The sequence below is a fragment of the Phacochoerus africanus genome, chromosome 15 (assembly GCF_016906955.1).
Source record: "Phacochoerus africanus isolate WHEZ1 chromosome 15, ROS_Pafr_v1, whole genome shotgun sequence".
Lineage (NCBI taxonomy): Eukaryota > Metazoa > Chordata > Mammalia > Artiodactyla > Suidae > Phacochoerus > Phacochoerus africanus.
Genome location: NC_062558.1, coordinates 30,825,913 through 30,848,229, shown reverse-complemented (window position 1 = coordinate 30,848,229; position 22,317 = coordinate 30,825,913). Strand labels below are relative to the sequence as shown.

General features: G+C 46.7%; 1 protein-coding gene across 1 annotated transcript in view; it reads left to right on the top strand.

Annotated features, from left to right (window-relative positions):
• Positions 1-22,027, top strand: part of CFAP251 (cilia and flagella associated protein 251) — a 79,724-nt gene extending 57,697 nt beyond the window's left edge. The window contains exons 20-22 of the mRNA XM_047761834.1: positions 18,961-19,189; positions 20,476-20,577; positions 21,738-22,027. Coding sequence (XP_047617790.1) covers positions 18,961-19,189; positions 20,476-20,577; positions 21,738-21,874 — 468 coding nt within the window. The 3' untranslated portion in view covers positions 21,875-22,027. The remainder of the gene's footprint in view (positions 1-18,960; positions 19,190-20,475; positions 20,578-21,737) is intronic.
• The last annotated feature ends 290 nt before the right edge of the window (positions 22,028-22,317 follow it).

Below are 22,317 nucleotides of genomic sequence, written 5' to 3'. Positions count from 1 at the left end.
GCACAGAACAGGGCAGGTAGGAAGAGCTCAGTAAACACTTGCTGTTAGGATTATTTCCCTGAGTCACTCCTATTTACGTGGATTGTGTGAAAGGGCTGTCTTTGTGTGGTGGTGCCCATCCTGGGCTGTGGGACTCAGGGGCCGCAGCCACGCAATCCTCAGTGCCCCATAGAACATCCCCAACTCTAAGGGGCTCCAAATAGGAACCAGAGAAAATGGTCCTCTTGGAAAGTGTGGCTTAAAATGAAGCTGATTGGGTTTTCTTTCTTTCTTTCCCCCCCCACCCCCTGTGTGAAAGGTCGATTTTTGTTGTTGTTGTTGTTGCTATTTCTTGGGCCGCACCCGCGGCATATGGAGGTTCCCAGGCTAGGGGTTGAATTGGAGCTGTAGCCACTGGCCTATGCCAGAGCCACAGCAATGCGGGATCCGACCGCGTCTGCAACCTACACCACAGCTCACGGCAACACCGGATCCTTAACCCACTGAGCAAGGGCAGGGACCGAACCCGCAACCTCATGGTTCCTAGTCGGATTCGTTAACCACTGCGCCACGACGGGAACTCCGGGTTTTCTTTCTGACCTGAAATGCTACCACATCCTCATTGTAGAAAGTTTAGAAAAGATACAGAAGTGGAATGAAGAAAATAATTACTTATAATCCCACTATACAGACTCAACAATCTTTCTGGATTTATGTGTGTGTGTGTGTGTGTGTGTGTGTGTGTACATATATATATACACACACACATATATTTAATTTTTAAATAATGGGTACCATATTGAGTATATATTTTTATCCTATGTTTTCACTTGATACTATATCATGCGCATTTCCCGTTTCATTAACAAGTCTCTGAAAACTTGATTTATAAAGGTTCTATCTTAGTTTTATAACTTTGATTTAAAAAATAGACCTATAAAGAAGACAAGAGTAATTACTCAGAGTTATTCATTATTAACATTTTGGTGGACTTCCTTCTATTGTTTCATATATGCATAAAGATATGTATTTTTAAGCAAAGAGTTATTGTTTTATGGTGTATGTAGGTATATATCAGTATATATCTCAACATTTTACAGTGTGTGTATGTACATGTATGTGCATGTAGCAACATTCTCAGTAACTTGTTTTGTGAGCATTTGGTGAAAATTCCTTGATAATAGGCTTTTTTCCCCCCAGCTTTGTTGTGTACAGTAATATTATATACATTTAAGTATTCAATATAATGATTTTATATGTATATATCGCAAAATGATTACCACGGTAGGGTTAGTTAACATATCTGTCACATCACAGATGTTACAATTCTGTGTATATAGTGAGAACTTTAATAATCTACTATCTTAGGAACCTTCAGAAATACAGTACTATGTTGTTAACTAGAGTCCCCAGGACTTGTTTATCTTATAATTAGGAGTTTGTACCCTTTGACCACATTTCACCCTCTTCTCCCACTCCCCGTGCCCTGCCTCTGGCAACCTGTTTTCTGAGTTTGATTTTTTTAGGTTCTACATACAAGTGAGATCACACAATATTTGCCTTTTTCTGACTTGTCTCACTTAGCATAATGCCCTCAGGTTTCATCCTTGTCAGAAATGGCAGAATTTCCTTCTTTATGGCTGAAAACTATTCCGATATTATTCCATTATTCCATTAGACACAACTTACATTTTCTTTATCAATTCCCACCAACAAGGCACAAGAGGGATTTCCCATCTTGGCGCAGTGGAAACAAAGCTGACCATGAGGTCGTGGGTTCAATCCCTGGGTTCGCTCAGTGGGTTAGGGATCCGTGTTGTCATGAGCTGTGGTGTAGGTCACAGACTCAGCTCAGACCTGACGTTGCTGTGGCTGTGGCATAGGCCGGGACCTGTGGCTCTGGTTGGACCTCTAGCCTGGGAACCTCCAAATGCCGCAAGGGCAGCCCTAAAAAGCCAAAAAAAAAAAGTGAGTTCTATATATTAAAAAACAACCAAACAAACAAAAAACAAGGCACAGGAATTCTCTTTTCTTTTTTGCTTTTTTTGCTTTTTAGGGCCACACCTATGGCACAGTCGGGTTCATTACTGCTGAGCCATAATGGGGAACTCCAAGAATTCCCTTTTCTTGGACTCCTTGTGAGTACTTGTTTTCTCTTATTTGTTGAATAAAAGCTATTCTGGCAGGTGTTGAGGCGATAGCTCACTGTGGTTTTGATTTGCATTCCCCAATAATGGAATTGGTTAATGACGTTGAGCATCTTTTCATGTACTTGTCAGTCATTTGAAGACCTTCTTGAGAAAAATGTCTATTCAGGTCTTTTTTGCCCATTCTAAAGGGGGTTATTTGTTTTTTTTTTTTTTCGCTACTGATTGTGAGTTCCTTATGTATTTTGGATATTAACCGTGTTTCAGATATGTGGTTTGCAAATTTTCCCCCATGCCCTAGGTTGCTTTTTCATTTTTTTGATTGTTTCTCTTGCTGTGCAGAAGCTTTTTAGTTTGATGTAGACAACATGCTTTCTAAAGGCCGTATGTTTAATTGAACCATCTCTAGTTGTCGGACATGTAGGTTGTTATCTCGTCTGTCAGGGACATGGCTGTGATGAGCATCTCTCCATATGGTTTTTGTGTACTTCTCTGATTATTTTCCTGGGGGTAGAGTCCTAGAAATAGAAATACTGGGTCAGAGAATATGAACTTTAGGGCCCTGTTGCAAAATAGCTTTCCAAAAATGTCATATTTTACAGCTCACCATCAAACATACATCACTCCTTGAAACCCAGTTAAGACTTGATATTCAGGAGTTCCCTGGCGGCCTAGCCGATAAAGACTTGGCATTGTCCCTGCTATGGCTTGGGTTCAATCCCTGGCCCAGGAACTTCTGCATGTCACAGGTGCAGCCAAGAAACAAGAAAAAATTTGATGTTTACATCATGTATCTGAGCACATTCTAGTGATATGAACTGTGGTCTCAGTCCTTTCTCTGAAGTCAGTCACTGGAGAGTGGACGACCCAGAATCACCTTGTTTTGATGCTCTGAGTATGACTGGAAGGTGAATTTTATTTTCCACATAGCATATGAAGAAATGAGGTCTCAGAGCCCATCAACCCATGCTGAGTCTTGAGTGGGAACCTTAAAACACCAGGGAGGAGTTCCTGCTATGGCACAATGGGCTTGGCAGCATCTCTGCAGCGCCAGGATGCAAGTTTGGAACTCCATATGCCACAAGGTGGCCAAAAAACAAGCAAACAAAAAAGCCTACCAGGGATACATTTAACTCCCCAAAAGATCTTGCAGCCAATGTGCGTTTTGTAAAAGTACATGGTGAGAAACGGAAGCAACTATTGAGAGAGTTTGTGCAACCCATGTAAAAGTGTTCCTCAGAGGTGTATTTCTAAAGTGTGTTCCTTAGAACATTGTTTCCCAAACTGGCAAGCTACATCAGAATTACCTAGAGCATTTGCTAAAAAAATCAGATTCCTGGAGTTCCCATTGTGGCGCAGTGGTTAACGAATCCGACTAGGAACTATGAGGTTGCAGGTTTGATCCCTGGCCTTGCTCAGTGGGTTAAGGATCTGGCGTTGCTGTGAGCTGTGGTGTAGGTTGCAGACGTGGCTCGGATCCTGCGTTGCTGTGGCTCTGGCTTAGGCTGGTGGCTACAGCTCTGATTCGACGACGCCTAGCCTGGGAACCTCCATATGCCGTGGGAGCGGGCCTAGAAAAGACAAAAAAAAAAAAAAATCAGATTCCTGGGATCTCCGTTGTGGCACAGTGGGTTAAGGAGCCAACGTTGTCACTGCAGTGTATGATCCCTGGCCCTGGGAACTTCCACATGCCATGGGTATGGCCAAAAACAAAAAAGCAAAGAAAAAAAATCAGATTCTGGTTCCTGGACCCCATCCCAGATCTAGTTAATCAGAATTTCCAAGCATAGGGCCTGAGAATCTGCATTTTCCATTTTGCCCCTTACCTGGTAATCCAGCCCAGGGAAGATGCTCCTCCATGATGCCACACAGACTCATTGACCCTGTGGTACCTGAGGATCACATCCATATGAAAGCCACCAAAATGCCATCAAGGGCCACATATCTCGCATCTCCTGTACGCTTTCAGGAGCCTCTCCAATGGCTGCAGATCCAAGCCATCCTACGAGGAGACAGCACCAGGTAGCAGCTGGCAGCATAGGCTCCTGGGTCAGGTGGCCCTGGGCTTGGCTCCTGACTGTAACTACCTGCCAGCTGTTGAGGTTTCTGAATCTCTCCAAGTCTCAGTTTCCTCATCTATAAAATGAAAATAATACTAGTGCCCCCTCCTGGAATGATGGTGAAAATTAAATGAGTATCTGGAGTTCCTGTCGTGGCTCAGCAGAAATGAACCCCAATAGTATCCATGAAGATGTGGGTTTGATCCCTGGCCCTGCTCAGTGGGTTAAGGATCCTGCAGCTCTGATTTGACCCCTAGTCTGGGAACTTCTATATGCCGCGGTGCGGCCCTAAAAAAAAAATTTTTTTTTGGAGTTCCTGTCATGGCGCAGAGGAAACAAATCCGACTAGGAATCATGTGGTTGAGGGTTCAATCCCTGGCCTCCCTCAGTGGGTTAAGGATCCGGCGTTGCCGTGAGCTCTGGTGTAGGTCGTAGACATGGCTTGGACCTGGCATTGCTGTGGCTGTGGTGTAGGCTGGCGGCTACAGCTCCGATGAGACCCCTAGCCTGGGAACCTCCATATCCCGTGGGTGCGGCCCTAAAAAAAAGAGAAAAGACCAAAAAAATTTTTTTTAATTTTTAAATTGAGTATCTGCAGAGTTCCTGTCATGGCTCAGTGGTTAACCTGACTAGCATCCATGAAGATGCAGATTTGCTCCCTGGCCTCGCTCAGTGGATCTGGTACAGTTGCTATGAGCTGTGGTGTAGGCTGGCAGCTACAGCTCCCATTCGACCCCTAGCCTGGGAACCTCCATATGCCACGGGTGCGACCCTAAAAAAAAAAAAATTTGAGTATCTGCTTAGTACAATACATGGCACATATTAAATGTCTGAAAAACACCATCCAGTATTATTCTCTCCTTCACCCTATCCCCATCTCTGGATGTGTGATTATAAAAGGCCTTTAGATGAATATTCCTCTGATCCCATGCATCTTGTTTATAGCACCCTTTCTAAAATCAGTTTTTTATTTTCTTGATTCATCTGCTAAAGATACTTCATGGAAATGGCTGAAAACCATCAAACTGATGGCATTCAGGATTCTTTATTTTTTTTCAATCTTTTAAAATTTTTTGGATTTTCATTTTTAATGTAATTTTACTTTATCCTGGATTATGGTTGAGGCTAGTTTCAGGTGTACAGCAAAGGGACTCCGTTATACACATACATGTATCCATTCTTTTTCAGATTATTTTCCTCTATAGGTTATCATAGAGTTCCCTGTGCTATATAGTAGGTCCTTGTGGCCTATTTGATGCATAGTACTGTGTATCTGTTAATCCCAAGCTCCTAATTTATCCCTCCCCCCAGGATTCTTGATTTTAAACCCTGGGTTCATGTAAATGTGTCCTCTGCTATCCTGCTTTGATGATAAGAGAATTCTGGGTGTTTAGTCTTTGTGACCATCACCCATCTGCCACATGAAGTGCTGAAGAAGGAGGGTGGCACAGAGTGAGTGGGGTTTTTCTGCCTCCTGTAGAAGTAAGGAAGTATAATCATTGAAAGCAGACCCTGTGGTCCAATCATTGGCAAAAAAAATAATAAAGCTTAACTGCCTATCAAAATTTTGCTGGAGTTCCCTGGTGGCACAGCAGGGTAAGGATCCAGTGTTGTCACTGCTGTGTCTTGGGTCACTGCTGTGATGAGGGTTCAATCTCTGGCCGGGAAACACCAGGTGCCATGAGTGCAGACAAAAAAAAAAAAAAAAAAATTCTTGCTGTTGAGTAAAAAGTGCCCAGTAAAAAAAAGTTAGTCTGCAGTAAATGTTATCAAGTGATATTGAATATTATTTACCCACATAAAAACAAAAAGAGATTCAAATGGTTATGGCAGTGTTCTCACTCGCCGTTGTGCGCATCTCCCTCCAACTGCAGAAAAGGGGAGTTTCAGTGCCCCACTCATTGTCTTCATAAATCCCACGGACTCCAGGGTTTTTAACCCACTTTAAAAATACATTTACTCTTTCGAGATGTTTTCTGAAGGCCCCTGATCCAGATGTGGCCACATCCATGTGCAAACATTGTTCTTTGATGAGTTAGTTTATATCTCATGCTCCACGGGGAGAACGTTTTGATCTCTTGTTTTCATCAGATTTATAGCAGTTTTCATTAAAAACGTTTTTGGGGCTTTGAAACTTTTAAACCCAGGCTCTGTCGTGCTTAGTGAAACATTTCCTATTAAGATGCAGCTGTTCCCCCTCCCCCACGAGGTTGCATGAAGAAGTATGCCTGGCTAATAGAGTATTTTAACACTTGGTGACATAAAAGACTTAGAAACAGAGATTCAAATCAGCTCCCTCAAGACTCTACTTTATTTATATTTTTCTTACGTCATTTTAACTGCCTTGGGGATTTGAATCCAGTCAGTGTGGTAAATTGGAGCCAAATTATACAGGAATATAACCCTCCCCAAAGAATTCGTAACCACTCCTGCCTTTTGTAGAGAGCTGCACTTGGGCAGAACACAGCCCAAGTGGTCAGGGTGGGCTGCTCTCACAAATCTTCGTTTTTAAAAGAAAGATCTGCAGGGCTCCTAATGTTATAGAAGGAACCCAAACCTAGGTATCATGGTTTCTATAGCTGATTTCACGTGCGAGAGAGGTCTGCCTATATAAATGTAGTTTTTCCCTCCAGGACTTTGGAACATCTTGTTGGGGTGGGGCCCGTGTGTCACACATGTTCCTGGGTCACTTGTGGCTACATCGCTGTTTAGCTCTGCAGAGTGTTATAAGTTCCTGGCAATTTCCTTCAATGAATGAGCTGCAGCGAGACCACTTAGTTCTGTAAATTAAGGCCATTCCTGGCAGAAAGGTGTGTGTGTGCCCAGCAAGAGCGCACACAATGGCTACTCAGCAAGTCTGGGTAACCGAATACATGAGTGAATGCAGGATGCCCACCCGGTACATCTGACTGCAAAGACAATGAGGACGAGAAGGTCCCTGACCCTGTTACTTGACCTCAGCGTAGTTAATAGCAAGTAGCCCTGAGCATTGCTTAGGAAGCATTGTTTGAGCATTGTTTAGGAAGGTTTGGAGAAGAAATAATCACTTAACTTTTGTATTTATTTTTTATTAAGATATAGTTGATTTACAATGTTGTGCTAATTTCTGTTGTACAGCAAAGTGGCTTAGTTATACACATATATACAATCTTCTTCTTCTTTTTTTTTTGGCTGTGCCCAAGGCAAATGGAAGTTCCAGGGCCCTGGATTGAATCTGAACTACAGCAGCAACCCAGGCCACTGCAGTGACAATCCCAGATCCTTAACCCACTGAGCCACAAGGGAACTTCTTACATTCCTTTCCATCATGGTCTATCCTAGGAGCTTGGATATAGTTCCCTGTGCTAAACAGTAGGACCATGTTGTCTATCCATGCTAAACACTTAACTTTCTAAACACATGTATCTTGGGATCCCACAAATCTGCTTTTAGGAGTGTATCCTACAGAAAAACTCAGACAAGTGTTCTGTGACATACAGTCACTGCAGGATAGTTTATAGTAGTGAGAAAAATGAAAACCACCTTAGCATCCATTGATAGGAGATGGGATAAAGTCAGGTACACCTACACTTGGTAGCTATTAAACAATGAAATTGACCTATGATTCTTGACTCAGAAAGAATGTGCTGGTTTTGTTGTTGCAAGACAAAAGGCAAGTTACAAAACAGTGTATCAAGCATGGCCTCACTTCATGAACAGTAACATACAGTTCTGGTAGATGCCAAGCAAAACTGAAAGAACTGTACCCTCAATGACAGCGATGTCTGAGGCATGGGATTCTGAGCACTTTTACCCTCTACTCTCTACATATCACCTCCCGTCAGCTGGGGCCTCTGGTACCCACAGGAACCCAACCCTGGGCCCAGGGGAGTTTAGGGCTGCCCTGGGGGCTCCTGCTCTTCTGACCTTGCAGCTGCCCTCATGCCTGTGTCCCTCAGCACCTCCCTCCCTTTCTGCAAAAACAGAAAACCCATCCACGTAAGACACCTCTCTTTAAAACATCACCAGAAAAGTTCATCTATAAGCACATTTCACAGCAGTGTACAGAAAACTGCTTATTTAGACCTTCTTCCCAGCCCTGCCACCTGCCACCATGGGGCTTCATTGCTGGCCTTGCCACATGCAGTCCTGGGCACTCTGCTCCCCCCTCTTCCTTGGCTCCAGCGCCCCTCCTCTCCCTGTGCCAGCCACACCCAGTCACCACTTATCTTCTGACCCCCAACTTGCACCCTAAGCCCATCTCCAGGGTCTGTCCATGAAAAGACTTTCTGGTTAGTCGCATCCACCCTCCTTAGACAGCTACCGTGGTTATAAATTGCCCTGGAGAAGGGAGGATCACACATACAATTCTGTAGAATTTAATTTTTCTTAACTACAAGCAGGAGCTTGTATTGCTTTTGTATTCAGAACAAAACCCAGAAAGATAAATGAACAAATCCTCCCAAAGCCTCGTGTGCTAATCTTTGTGGCTAAACCACGTCCCAGCTGGGATGCAGGGAGTGGAGCCAAGCGGTACTGCCGCCACTGCCACCGCCCCCACGTGCGAGGAGGGGAAATTTGAGCCAATGGCCTCGGGCTTGGTTTCTGCTCCGATAAAGACCCTGTGGGAATTTGGAAAATCGCACTTGGAAGAGAGGTCCTCAGTGTGGTGAATTTGCTCAGCAATGTAAATATCAGGAGGTGTTTCCAACCCTGAAGGTGAGAGAAACAGCCCACTGTAGTTGGGAGGCCTTCCCCCTCCCATCCGCTGAGAACCCTCAGTCTGGGCCCCTATGCCAGGGAGCGCTGCGCCTTTCTACAGAGATCGGGGCCAGACAAACTGATTTCTGTTTGTCACACCTACGGCACCTAAAGAAAAATCCTGAAATGCTGTGCGGCTACTAAAAAAGAAAGCACGCAGCTGATGATATAGTAACACCAGTCATGGCAACAGTGGACGGGCTCCTCTCGCTTGCGTGCCAGCCAAGTGTCAAGAACCGCACCAGTCTCTCTGTCCTTTGGTCCTCACCGCAAGAAGATGCTTTCCTCGTCTCTGTTTTACTGTCGGGGAAGGTGAGGCTTCGTGGATGAGGAAGCTTTTGCAGTGATTCAGCTGCTGAGAGCAGGGCCAGGGTTTGGCACCCCAGCCACCTGGCCCCTGACCCCATGTGCACCAAAGTGCAAACAAGGAAGAAATCCTCAAGGTCATCACATGGAACACTGCTTATTGCTGAGGGAGGGGGAAGGACAAAGCATATTACTTCCATCCTTTACATCCCCAGTGTTCGGCTTTTTTTAATAATAAGCATATATTAATCTTTACTGATTTTATGATTATAAAAGACCAGAGTTGGGGTGAAATAGATTTTTTAATTTTTCAAATTTTTATTTTTTCCTTTTTAGGGCTATACCTACGCCATATAGAAGTTCCCAGGTGAGGGGTCTAGTCGGCCCTGCAGCCACTGACCTGTGCCACAGCCGTAGCAATGTAGGATCCTTAGCCCACTGAGCGAGGCCAGGGATCGAACCCACATCCTCATGGATACTAGTCAGGTTTGTAACCCACTGAGCCCCAACAGGAACCCTGAAAAATAGATTTTTAAAAATAGTGATGTTATTTGCTTTGTTACTTGCCTTTGCCCTGGTTTCACCTCCATATTATTTTTCTTCCCTTTTAAACAGCTTTATTGAGAGAGGTCCCATACCAGACCGTTCACCCATTTAAAGCGTACAAGTCAGTGGCTTTTAGTATGTTCACAGAATTGTGCACCCATCAGTACTATCTCGTCCTAGTAGAACATGTTTATCACCCGAAAGAGAAGCCCCAGACCCATTAGCAGTCACACCCCTTCCCCCCTCCTCAGACCCTGGAAACCACTCATCTACTTCCCGTCTCTGTGGATTTGCCTCTTCTGGACATTTCATATGGATGGAACCATGTCATGTGTGGTCTTTTACATCTGGCTTCTGTGACTGTTTCCAAGGTGCATCCATGTAGCTTAATCAGCTCTTCATTCCTTTTTCTAGATGAGTAATAGTCTCTTTCCTCATTTTTCTATTCACCAGCTGATGGACTTGGAGTTGTTTCCACATTTTGGCTGTTGCGAATATTTGTATACAAGTTTTTGTGTAGAGGGGTGTGTGTGTGGGTGTGTGTGTGTGCGCGTTTATGCCCAGGAGTAGAATTGCCTCGTCAAATGGTAACTCCACGTTTAACTGAGGAGCTGCCAGCATCTTTACCATTCATACTGTTTCTCCATTGAACCAGGACCCATCTGATGCTCCTGGGCACAGCTCCCAAGCAGGATCAGGATCTCGGAGAGCTGTGGGCACTTGACCCTCAATTGTAGGTTTTAGACAAGGTGACGGACTTGTCATTCAGATTTTAAACTCTTTAAAAACCCTCACCCAGGGAATTCCCTGGTGGCTTAGCAGTCAAGGATTTCGTATTGTCACTGCTGTGGCGTGGGTTTGATCCCTGGCCTGGAGGGGTGGGAGGTGGGGATTCACCCAGGGTGGGAAAGAGTCACTGGAGGTGCTGGAGACCTGGGCTCTGTGAGGGGCTGGGTGAAGGTCACCATAAAGGGCCCATAAATGGTGGCATTATCATCTCTGAGAAGCCTCGCTGCAGACAGCAGGGAGAGAGCACTGGGCCCAGCAGCCTTCTCCTGTGACGGCATCCAGCGGGCAGGGCCTGACTGTGGCATGTCCTATTCTTGGAGACAGAGGCAGCTGCTGCCCAGATACAGTGGAGGAGGCAGGGGCAGTTACGCATCAGTAGCAGTGAAGCTGCACAGCCCTGAGCCCTGCGGCCCAGCCCCCTTCTTCCTGTCCTCTGTCGGCCCGGATGGGCCGCAAGGAGGGTGTGGGGGGAAGACGATACTGTGCCCAGAGACTGTCTCCTCATTTGTTGAGCGCTGTCTAGAGAGAACTAGGCGGGTGTCAGGAGGAGGAGGAGTCGTCCTCCCAGCCTGCAAGTCTATGGCACCCTGGGGTTGAGGGTTCCCAGGATGTGGCTGAGAATGAGGGGCATGGAATCTAGGTGGGCAACTCTCTGTGGTCCCACAGACCCCTCTGAGGATGGGGTCGCCAGAGGGGCCCCCTATAGTCCATGGCGCAGGGAGGGGAACCCAACCCGCACCAGGAACCCCTTTATAAACACATTTATAAAAGTGGCCCCCGTTCAAATGTATCATGTTCATCTCCATTTAGCAGGGAGGTTAGAAAACTGAATTATAAAACATAATTCTGGGAGTTCCTGTTGTGGTTCATCGGTAATGAACCCAAGTAGTATCCAGGAGGATTCGGGTTCCATCCCTGGCCTCGCCTAGTGGGTTAAGGATCTGGTGTTGCCATGAGCTGCGGTGTAGGTCACAGATGTGACTCAAATCTGGCATTGCTGGGGCTGTGATGTGGCCAGCGGCTACAGCTCTGATTCAACCCCTAGCCTGGGAACTTCCATATGCCCCACAGGTGTAGCCAAAAAAAACAAAAAACAAAAAAAACCCCACCAAAAAAACCCATAATTTCTAAGGCAATTGAGGGCTTCCTGCAGCTGACAGTGGTTTCACAAACCCAGAGGCCTAAGTGGCAAATGCAGGAGTAAAGCAGTCCTGGGTGAGGGGACCCTGGCCCTGGGAGAATAGGCTACCCCCACATCGCAGGGCCTGGGCAGCAGGGCCATCAGAGGTCTGGGGGCTGTTGGGTCTTCTGATACACTTGCTGGTGGTTGGGGAAGGATGGGATCTTTTGATAGACTTGCTGGTTGGTTGGGGGCGTATGTTGCCCCTGTAGGGGTGGCGTGAGGAGTGAGCTACATATCTTTCCTATTAGGGGGCAGGAAGGAGCAGGCCAGGTTGCTGGGGTGGGAGGGTCCTTGGGAACATTGTAACACAATGAGACAGGTGGGATGAGAAGGGTCTGGTAATTCTTCTCTTGGCCAGAGGCTTTTTGAGTTTTATCTCCTTGGAGAGGCCTTGAAGTCCCACAGGCACCCTGGGGTTGAGGGTTCCCAGGATGTGGCTGTGAATGAGGGGCATGGAATCTAGGTGGGCAACTCTCTGTGGTCCCACAGACCCCTCTGAGGATGGGGTCGCCAGAGGGGCCCCCTACAGTCCATGGCACAGGGAGGGGACCCTCTATTGCTGGATATCATGTTGTCACTACCAGAGTACACATTTCTCTAGAGGGGACCACTTCTTTTGTTGTTGTTGTTGTTGTTGTTGTTGTTGCTATTTCTTGGGCCGCACCCGCGGCATATGGAGGTTCCCAGGCCAGGGGTCGAATCGGAGCTGTAGCCACCGGCCTACGCCAGAGCCACAGCAACGCGGGATCCGAGCTGAGTCTGCAACCTACACCACAGCTCACGGCAACACCGGATCGTTCACCCACTGAGCAAGGGCAGGGACCGAACCCGCAACCTCATGGTTCCTAGTCGGATTCGTTAACCACTGCGCCACGATGGGAACTCCTCCTCTGATTTTTTTTAAGAGAAGTCTGAAATCCAGACTACAGTCTGCATCCTTTGACGGACAGATAGGCTCTTGATGCCTTGACCAGCTCCCCCCAACCCAGCTCTCCTTCTGAGGCCTTCTCAGCTCAGACGGGAGGTGTGGCAGGCCGAATAATGGCCCCCAAAGGTTGCTGCAGCCTGGTAATCTCTGCAGCCTATTAACGTGTTACCTTACGTGGCCAAAGGGATTTCACAAGTATGATTAAATTAGGGGTCTTGAGATGAGATTATCCAGGATTACCCAATGTAATCACAAGTCTTTATAAGAAGGAGGCAGGGGAATTCTCGCTGTGGCACAGCAGGTTAAAGGTCTGGCTACGGGACTGCAGTGGCTAGGGTCACAGGTGTGGCTGAGAGTCAGTTCCTGGCCTGGAAACTTCCACATGCTGCAGGCATAGCCAGAAGAAAAAAGAGGGAAGCAGGAGGGTGGAGTCAGAGGAGGAGCGGTGATGACAGAAGAAGAGGTCTGAAAGAGTGATGAGGTCACAGTCTCTGAAGACGGCAGGGGCCAGGAGCCAAGGAGCGTGGGCAGCCTCTAGAAGCTGGAAAAGGCAGTGAAGCCAGTTCTCCACTAGAGCTTCCAGAATGAATGCAGCCGTATGAACACCTTGATTTTGGCCTTTCAAACCCATTTCAACCTCCACCTTGAGAACTGTGAGATCTGTTTGTGTGCTTGAAGCCCCGAGTTGCATAGTCCCTCGTGAAAGCAGTGAGGGGAGACATCCAGAGGTGCTTCGGCAGTTTCCCAGGCACCCCTCCCTTGCGTCCCCCTCTGCACACCTGCCAGCCTGGAGTGGCTTCCCCTCACCTCCTCCTGCTGGATCCTCGCTGGCCCACCTCTTCCACGAAGCCTTCCCAAGCCTACCTTGCTGCAAGCTCCTCTGGCCCTAGACATCAGTCTCCCCCTTTTCGACACTGAATCTGTTTGAGTCTTGGTGTCCAACCATGTTAAAATCACCTGGGGACACTTAAAAAACACTGAGACCTAGGCTCACCCCCGACCTGTTGAACCTCAGGGTGGAGCTTGGGCCTGGATAGTTTTTAAAAGCCCCCAAGTGTTTCTCGTGGGCACAGGGCTGAGCACCTGGTGATGAAGGCTTTCTTAGTTCGTGTGTGTGTGTGTGGTTTCTCGAGTGTCTCTTCCCAGGGCCCAGATCAGGGTCTGGCACTTAGGTGCTTAATAGATATCTGCTGACTGTATATTTTTGGGATGCGGAGCTGTCCTAGTAATAATTATGCAACTTGCCTTTCATTTGCCCAGCACTAAAGCAAATACTCAGTAACTTCTAGTGAATCGAATTAAGTTAATCAGCTTAGGAGGCCGTTACTCTAAGTCAGTCTTGGAGTTCCTTCGTGGTGCAGTAGGTAAAGATCTGGCGTTGTCAGTGCAGTGGCCCAGGTTGCTGCTGTGGCACAGGTTGGATCCCTGGCCCAGGAACTTCCACATGCTGTGGGTGCAGCCAATAAATAAAAGAAATATAAACCTTTTGTGAATTTGTTTGTTTGGGGGGAGCCACACCCACGGCATATATAAGTTCCCAGGCCAGGAGTTGAATTGGAGCTACAGCTGCTGGCCTACACCACAGCCACAGCAATACCAGATCCGACCTGCATCTGCGACCTATACCACAGCTCACAGCAACGCCAGATCCGCAACCCACTGAGTGAGGCCTGGGATCGAACCTGTATCCTCATGGATCCTAGCCGGGTTCGTTTCTGCTGCACCACAACAGGAACTCACCTTTTGTGAGTTTTAAGAGAACTTCTTCCATGGCCTCACTGTGCCCATGGTATTTCATTCATGCATGCATGCATGCATGCATTCATTCAGCAAACATTTCTCTGGGCCCCTGCAATGTGCAAGGCTCTGAATGAAGCTGCTGTGGAAATAGAGATGAAAGCTATCACTGCAGCTTAATGGAGGAGACAGATGTGGGCCCAAAGAATTAGAACATGCATCACAGCTGCCACCCATCATGACTCTCTAATGAAAATCACCAGCCTAGTGCTGATTTTTTTCTGGCACAAGCATCACCCCCATTAACCACTGCCATGTGAGGGCTGTGATTCTCTAAGCTGCAGCCTCCAACCCAGATGCTTGAGCCTCACCTGGGGATCTGTAAGCAAAGCAGATTCTCTGCCCCCATCCCAGGCTCACACATCAGAAAATATGGGAGTGGGGCCAGCAGTCTGTGTTTTAACAGGCCCTGTGTTTTGATGCCTGATAAAGTCTGAGATCCCTTGCCTTCAAGCCATACTTGTCAACCCTGGCCACACATTTAAACACCCCGCCCCCACCCCGGGAGCTTTTAAAAACTGTGACTGCTCAGACTCCACCCCACACCAATTAAATCAGGATCTCTTGGAATGGGGCCTGGGCCTCAGAATGTTTAAAGCTCCCCAGGTGAATCAAATGAACCACTGCCTTAGAAGATGATGGGCCAACTTGAGAAAGCCAATGAAAGGCCCCACTGAAGCTGATGAGGGTGGCCTGGGCATTGGCAGGGCCCCCGGAAGGTGCTCGGTGTTCCGTGCCATCTCCAAGTTTCCTTTCCCAAGCGTGAACCTCGTTCAGAAGTGTAGAAGAACCTGCCTTTTCCACTAACACTTGCAAAGTAGGCTCAGGAAAGAAAGGTGATGCTGAAGCTGCCAGCACCATGCTTGTTGAACAGATATTTGATCAGTCATTTGGGAAAAGGGAGTGAGAGGTGAATCACCTGCCGAGAATATCCACCGAGCTCTTTGGAACACTTTGGGTGTGAGTAACTCCAGGCACTTTCAGGATCCTTCTTGTCACCTTTCAGTCGGTCTCCTATTTCTGAATTGAGTTTAAATCATATAATGTGTTTATAATGTACATATATCATTTGCATTATAATTTATAAAGTATAATTCATATTATGTTGTAATTACATGTATTGTAATTAGCAAGGGCAGAGAAAGTACCATAATCACAAGTTACTGCCTGTTGAGTGCTGTGTGTTGGGCATTACATCAGCACTTAGGTATATGGTCACCGAATGCCTCAAAACAGCCCACTGCACATGGGTTACAGTATTACCTCCTTTTTGAGATGAGGAAACTGAGGGTAAGGAATGTGAAGTTACTCACCCAAGGCCTCAGAAAATGCAGAACCAGGGTTTGAACATAGGTCTGTCATCAAAGATCATAGTTTTGGAGTTCTCTTGTGGCACCGGGGGTTAAGGACCCAGTGTCACTGCAGTGGCTTGGGTTGCTGCCGTGGTATGGGCTCTATCCCTGGCCTGGGAACTCCCACTTACCATGAGTGTGGCTGGAAGAAAAAAAAAGATCATAGTTTTAATCCCCGTCTCTACTGCAGTTAGTATGTGGTAGCACATGCATAACTAATATTATTAAAATTATAGGAGTTCCCATCGTGGCGCGGTGGTTAACGAATCCAACTAGGAACCATAAGGTTGCGGGTTTGGTCCCTGCCCTTGCTCAGTGGGTTAACGATCTGGCATTGCCGTGAGCTGTGGTGTAGGTTGCAGACTCGGCTCGGACCCCACGTTGCTGTGGCTCTGGCTTAGGCTGGCAGTTACAGCTCCAATTAGACCCCTAGCCTGGGAACCTCCATATGCCATGGTAGCAGCCCAAGAAATGGCAAAAAGACAAAAAAAAAAAATATATATATATATATATGTATAGTATACTATGTAAGTATGCTATTGGATAGTTTTTTTTTGTTTTTGTTTTTTTTTTTGTCTTTTTGCTATTTCTTGGGCCGCTCCCGCGGCATATGGAGGTTCCCAGGCCAGGGGTTGAATCGGAGCTGTAGCCACCGGCCTACACCAGAGCCACAGCAACTCAGGATCTGAGCCGCGTCTGCAACCTACACCACAGCTCACGGCAATGCCGTATCATTAACCCACTGAGCAAGGGCAGGGACCGAACCCGCAACCTCATGGTTCCTAGTCGGATTCGTTAACCACTGCGCCACGACAGGAACTCCCGGATAGTTTTATTTATACATAAAACTGCATAATTTCACATGCAGTTGTGCCTAATATAAACTTAACAAATGCTAGATATAAAAACGTTACCAACTAGAGCAACTTAACATAGTACCAGTTATGACTCATTTGTATCATCCTAACCAGTGATGTTATATCCAAAGACATTGCTGGAATGTCGCATTTAGAATATATGGCTTCTTGGAGTTCCCATCGTGGCTCAGTGGTTAACGAATCCGACTAGGAACCATGAGGTTGCGAGTTCGATCCCTGCCCTTGCTCAGTGGGTTAAGGATCCAGCGTTGCCATGAGCTGTGGTGTAGGTTGCAGATGCAGCTCGGATATGGCATTGCTGTGGCAGTGGCATAGGCCAATGTTTACAGCTCCAATTGGACCCCTAGCCTGGGAACCTCCATATGCTGCAGGAGCGGCCCAAGAAATAGCAAAAAGACCCCAAAAAAAAAAAAAAGAATATATGGCTTCTCTGAATATGTTAGGTGATTACTAAGTTACAGTGTAAAAAGGGGGAAAACAGACAAAGATATACACACATACCAGTTTTGCAAAAAATATAGACACATATATTTTATATGCCTGGGGAAAAGTGAAAAGAAGTTACCTCAGATCTTTCACAGAAATTATGATCAGATAGTTGGACTGCAAGAGGTTTGTATTTTCTTCTTCTTCTTCTTCTTTTTTTTTTTTTTTGTCTTTTAGGGCCGCACCCTTGGCATATTGGCATGTGGAGGTTCCCAGGCTAGGGTCAAATCGGAGCTGTAAACATTGGCCTATGCCACTGCCACAGCAATGCCATATCCGAGCTGCATGTGCAACCTACACCACAGCTCACGGCAACGCTGGATCCTTAACTCACTGAGCAAGGCCAGGGATCGAACCTGCATCCTCATGGATACTTGTCAGATTTGTTTCCACTGAGCCACGACAGGAACTCCTATTTTCTTCTTGATAGTTGAGGCAAAACTAAGATACTAGGATGCTCCAGATAGGCTGATACTTGGAGTTGCTTCAAACTGGTGCTCTTTCAATTTTTATTCTATGTTTATTTAGTAGATAGGGAGAAATTGGTTATGTGGTTATAAATATTGATATTCAAATACAGATTCTTTTCATGACTCTTTCCTATAGACCAAGTAGAGTTTGGGTTCTGGGGGAAAAAGTTATTTCCCACTTTTCTGTGGCTCTTATTCATTCTCTCTCTTCCTTTCTCTCTCTCTCTCTCTCTACCCCCACCCCCCCAAGTTTCTCTGTAAAATTCAAAACCCCACATCTTGGTGGTGGGGGAGACATATTAGTTTAAAATGTAGGCACTGAAATAAATTACTTGTTTTTAGCCTAATGTCAGGCAGAGTTCAGGTTTCCAAATTTCAGCCAGCCGCATTGTTCATGGTACAAAAATACTGCACAGAGAAGGCTGATGGGTGTGAGGAGTGGTTTTGTTTCTGCATTCTATTTCTCTTCTCCTTGTGTTCTGCTGGCTACATAAGGAGCCCCGTGTGGAGACTTGGATTAACTGGCACCACATTTCCATCTGAATCCACAGACATGTCAGCACTCTGCTCATTCTAGAAAATTCAGAAAATACACAAAGACTTTTCAAATCAGAAGCAGGCCTCAGAATGAATTGGGAAGTGTTCCCTTTTCTTCTGTTTTGGGGAGAGTTTGCATATAATTGGTATTCTTCTTTAAATGTTTGGTAGAATTCACCAATGGAGCCATTTGGTCCTTGGCTTTTCTTTGTGGAATTTGGAAGATTACTAATTATTTACTTATTACAGGTCTATTCAGATTTTCTATTTCTTCTTGAGTAAGTTTTGGTCAATGGTATCTTTCCAGGAATTTGTCCATCTCACCCAAGTTACCTGATTTGTTGCCTCACAGTTGCTCATACTCCTTTGCCTTTCTGTAAGATTGGTACTGGTGTCCGCTCTTTCAATTCTGATTTTTTTTTTTTTGTCTTTTCTAGGGCCACACCCATGGCATATGGAGGTTCCCAGGCTAGGGGTCTAATTGGAGCTATAGCTTCTGGCCTGTGCCAGAGCCACAGCAATGCCAGATCCAAGCCGCATCTGCAAACTACACCACAGCTCACGGCAATGCTGGATCCTTAACCCACTGAGGAAGGCCAGGGATCGAACCCACAACCTCATGGCTCCTAGTCAGATTCGTTAACCACTGAGCCACGACAGGAACTCCCTGAACATTTATCTGTTACTCTCTAGTTCTTAGAAATCTAGCAAAGTGTCTTTTCTGCTTACCATGACCTTTTTTTTTTTTCACCTCTTTCCCAGATTGAAGATATGTTTAATGAAATCAGATTTAGCGAGTACGTGGACACTGGAAAGCTAATTGACAAAATCAACTTACCAGATTTCTTCAAAGTTTACCTCAATCACAGGCCACCCTTCGGTAACACCATGACTGGCATCCAGCAGAGCTTTGACATTCTTGGTTTCACCAACTCCAAAGGAGAGAAGGTTATTCGAAGAGAGGATTTTCTGAAACTGCTTCTAACTAAAGGTAAATCCATAAATAGGTCTACCTCGTGACACACCTGGGCCATTCCCACCGGAGAGAACTGCATTGGGGAGACAGAGCTCTCTCCCCGCCACCAACATCTCTAACTTGACGGGACTTCAGCCATGAGGATGCCACTTACTGACACATGTGGCTGGGAAACATTGGGTAAAGGGAAGGATGCCAGCCAGAAGGATGCAGTTTATGTCCCAACTTCTGGAAACTGCGAGATTCGGTGTCCTCCTTGTAAAGCAGGAATACAAGTGCCGGCCATCAATCTTCCAGGGCTATTACTAGACTGGGTTGCATTTGTGAATAAAAGCACACCAAAGTAAAATTTTTCGTTTTTACCTACTGTTTTCCCCATCATTTTATGTGAGGAAGTCAAGTAGCCTTTCGAGAGAAAGGTGATCATTTCATCTCAGCCAAACTGGTACTTCTAATGTGAGGGAATTTGAAATGAGGCTGAGCACAGTCTTTATCAGAAAGCTGTCTTTTCTCTCTGCACAAGCCCTGACGCAGTTCCCAGGGTTGGAGCACTTTTTTTTTTTTTTTTTTTTTTTTTTTGCTGCACCTGTGGCATGTGGTAGTTCCCGGGCCAGGGACCAAACCCGCACCACAGCTGTAACCAGAGCCACAGCTGCAGCAACACTGGACCCTTAACCCACAGAGCCACCGGGGAACACCTGGAGTAACTTTTTTTTTTTTTTTTGCTTTTTTGTCTTTTTCAGGGCCGCACCTGCAGTATATGGAGGTTCCCAGGCTAGGGGTCCAATTGGAGCTGTGGCTACCAGCCTACACCAGAGCCACAGCAACACAGGATCCGAGCCGAGTCTGTAACCTACACCACAGCTCTCAGCAACGCCGGATCCTTGACCCGCTGAGCAAGGCCAGGGATTGAACCCAAGTCCTCTTGGATGCTTGTCGGGTTCATTAATCACTGAGCCATGACAGGAATTCCATAGAGTACCATTTTTAACACCACAGAAAGAAGTGGGAGTTTCCCCCAGTGGCTCAGCAGGTTAAGGATCTGGTGTTTTCACTGCTGTGGCTTTGGTTACAGCTGTGGCACGGGTTCAATCCCTGGCCCTGGAACTTCTGCATGCCACGGGAGTGGCCAAAAAAAGTATAGGTGACAGTAACATGGGATTCCCTAGGTTGTTTTTACATCTCCAGGAAAGGAAACAGTGGAATAATTCTCTTGAAGACCTTGGGTATTGATACGAAACTCTGATGTGATGCTTAGTCTCACAAGCTGAACCGCCTCCCTCTTCCTTCACATGGCCCAGGTGAGCACATGACGGAAGAGGAGATGTCTGACTGCTTTGCCACACTGTTCGGCCTGAATCCCGAGGGCTGGAAATCCGAGCCCGCAGCCTCCTCCGTCAAAGGTACCACGGCGGCTCTGTCTGGGCGTGTAGCCGGGCGCACTGATTTACTGTAGCCTTAGGTGCATTTATTTCTCCTGTCTGGTGCAAGCCACTCTCCTCAACACCCTGCACACAACAAAGCCAGTCTGCTGGGAACCCAACACGAATAAGTTATGAAAGGACCAGGGGAGCGGTGGTCACGTGTAAGAGATGAAAGCTTTTGTCCCCGTGCTCTGTCCGTCCTTTGTGTCTCCTGGCCTGGTTTTTCCCTTCATTCCCCTGATCCAGTCCTCATCTTCTCATCTCGGGCAGGCGAAGAGGGGCCGCTAGTAGACGACTGAGTTCGGAAGCTGTTTCAGGACAGGGACAGTCAAGAGCGCCTGGGATGATGAGAGTCAGCGCCTTGGCAGGCAGGCCTGAGCCTGACCTGAGGCTGCCTGAACTTGAGCGTCTGCAGAGATCCCCCTCCTCTCCTTTCCTGACAGAGGAGCTCCCACCTCCTCCTTCGGTCCCCTGGAGACAGGAATATGGACCTGACATTAGAGTTGCGAATTTAAGCCTGGGAGGAACCAACCCACACAGCCCCTCCCCCAGGCCAGCTTGTGCTGAATGATGTCCATGGGCAAGTCCTCGGGCCCTGCCCCGGCCTGGCGGCCCATGGTCCTCAGAGCCCACCACCACCGTTATGAGACCAGAGCAGGGAGCAGGGACTCCTCCCCAGGCTTCCCTCTCCCTCTCCTTGTGTTGTCTACTCCCAATTTCACATTGAACACGGTTCCTAACTCAGAAAATTCCGGACACCAGTATCTGCTCAGTCATTTCCCACCTGCAAGCTCCCTCTCCTATTCCTTGTGTATTTGGCATCTCAGAATGTAACCTTCCCAGTTGTCTTACACACGTACACAAACAGTGTTCCTAGGTGTCTCAAAACAGTAAAATCAGCAATGCCGTGTGGTCGAGGCTTTCCAGAGAAGCAGAGATTTGAGTAACGGTGCTCCAAACCCAAACCCTAAAGGAGGGATTTTAACCAGTTTCCCCAAGGGTTTTCAAAGAGTCGGAGCTAAATCCCAGCCCGAATCACCCCTTACTTTTGTTTAGTATCATTTCCTTGTATTTTTGGAAAATGTTTCTGAGTTAGAAACCTAATCATTATGAAGACATTTGTTTTCTTGTTTGGCTAGGTTCGGAAATTTGCTTTGAAAAGGAACTTCCAGACGAAATCACTGCAGAAATATTCACAACTGAAATTCTTGGCTTAACCATTTCCCAAGATTCTGGACAAGATCCTATGGTCAGTGAGGTTGGGAGGAATGTCTGAAGCACAAAGGACTTTGTGTGTGTGTATGTGTGAGTGTATGTGTGGTTTTTCTTTTTTTTTCCAAGAGGCACTGCTTTTCCCCCACTTCCCTACCCCCACTCTAGTCTTCAGAATGCTTAGACATTAAAAGCAAATTTCTGTTAAGCAATGGAATTCACAGAGTTGGACATTCCACTGTTTCTGAAATAGAAAAGTGGGTGGAGGCAAGAAAAACACTGGCAGCTGAATGGAAAGGGTGGCTGGAGACCCCGGCTGCCATTCTCATTCCTCATCCAGGGCAGTGCTGCCTGGGAGGGGTTTGTGTAGGACATGGAGGTGGCCGGGTCCCCAAGGGGGAAAGAGAGGGCCTCAGCCGGCAGCAGGCCTGTCTCGTGACACACATGGCCTTATTCCCATCCCTTCGAGTGCCACCTGGACCCTTGGCCTAATGTGACCTGATAGGG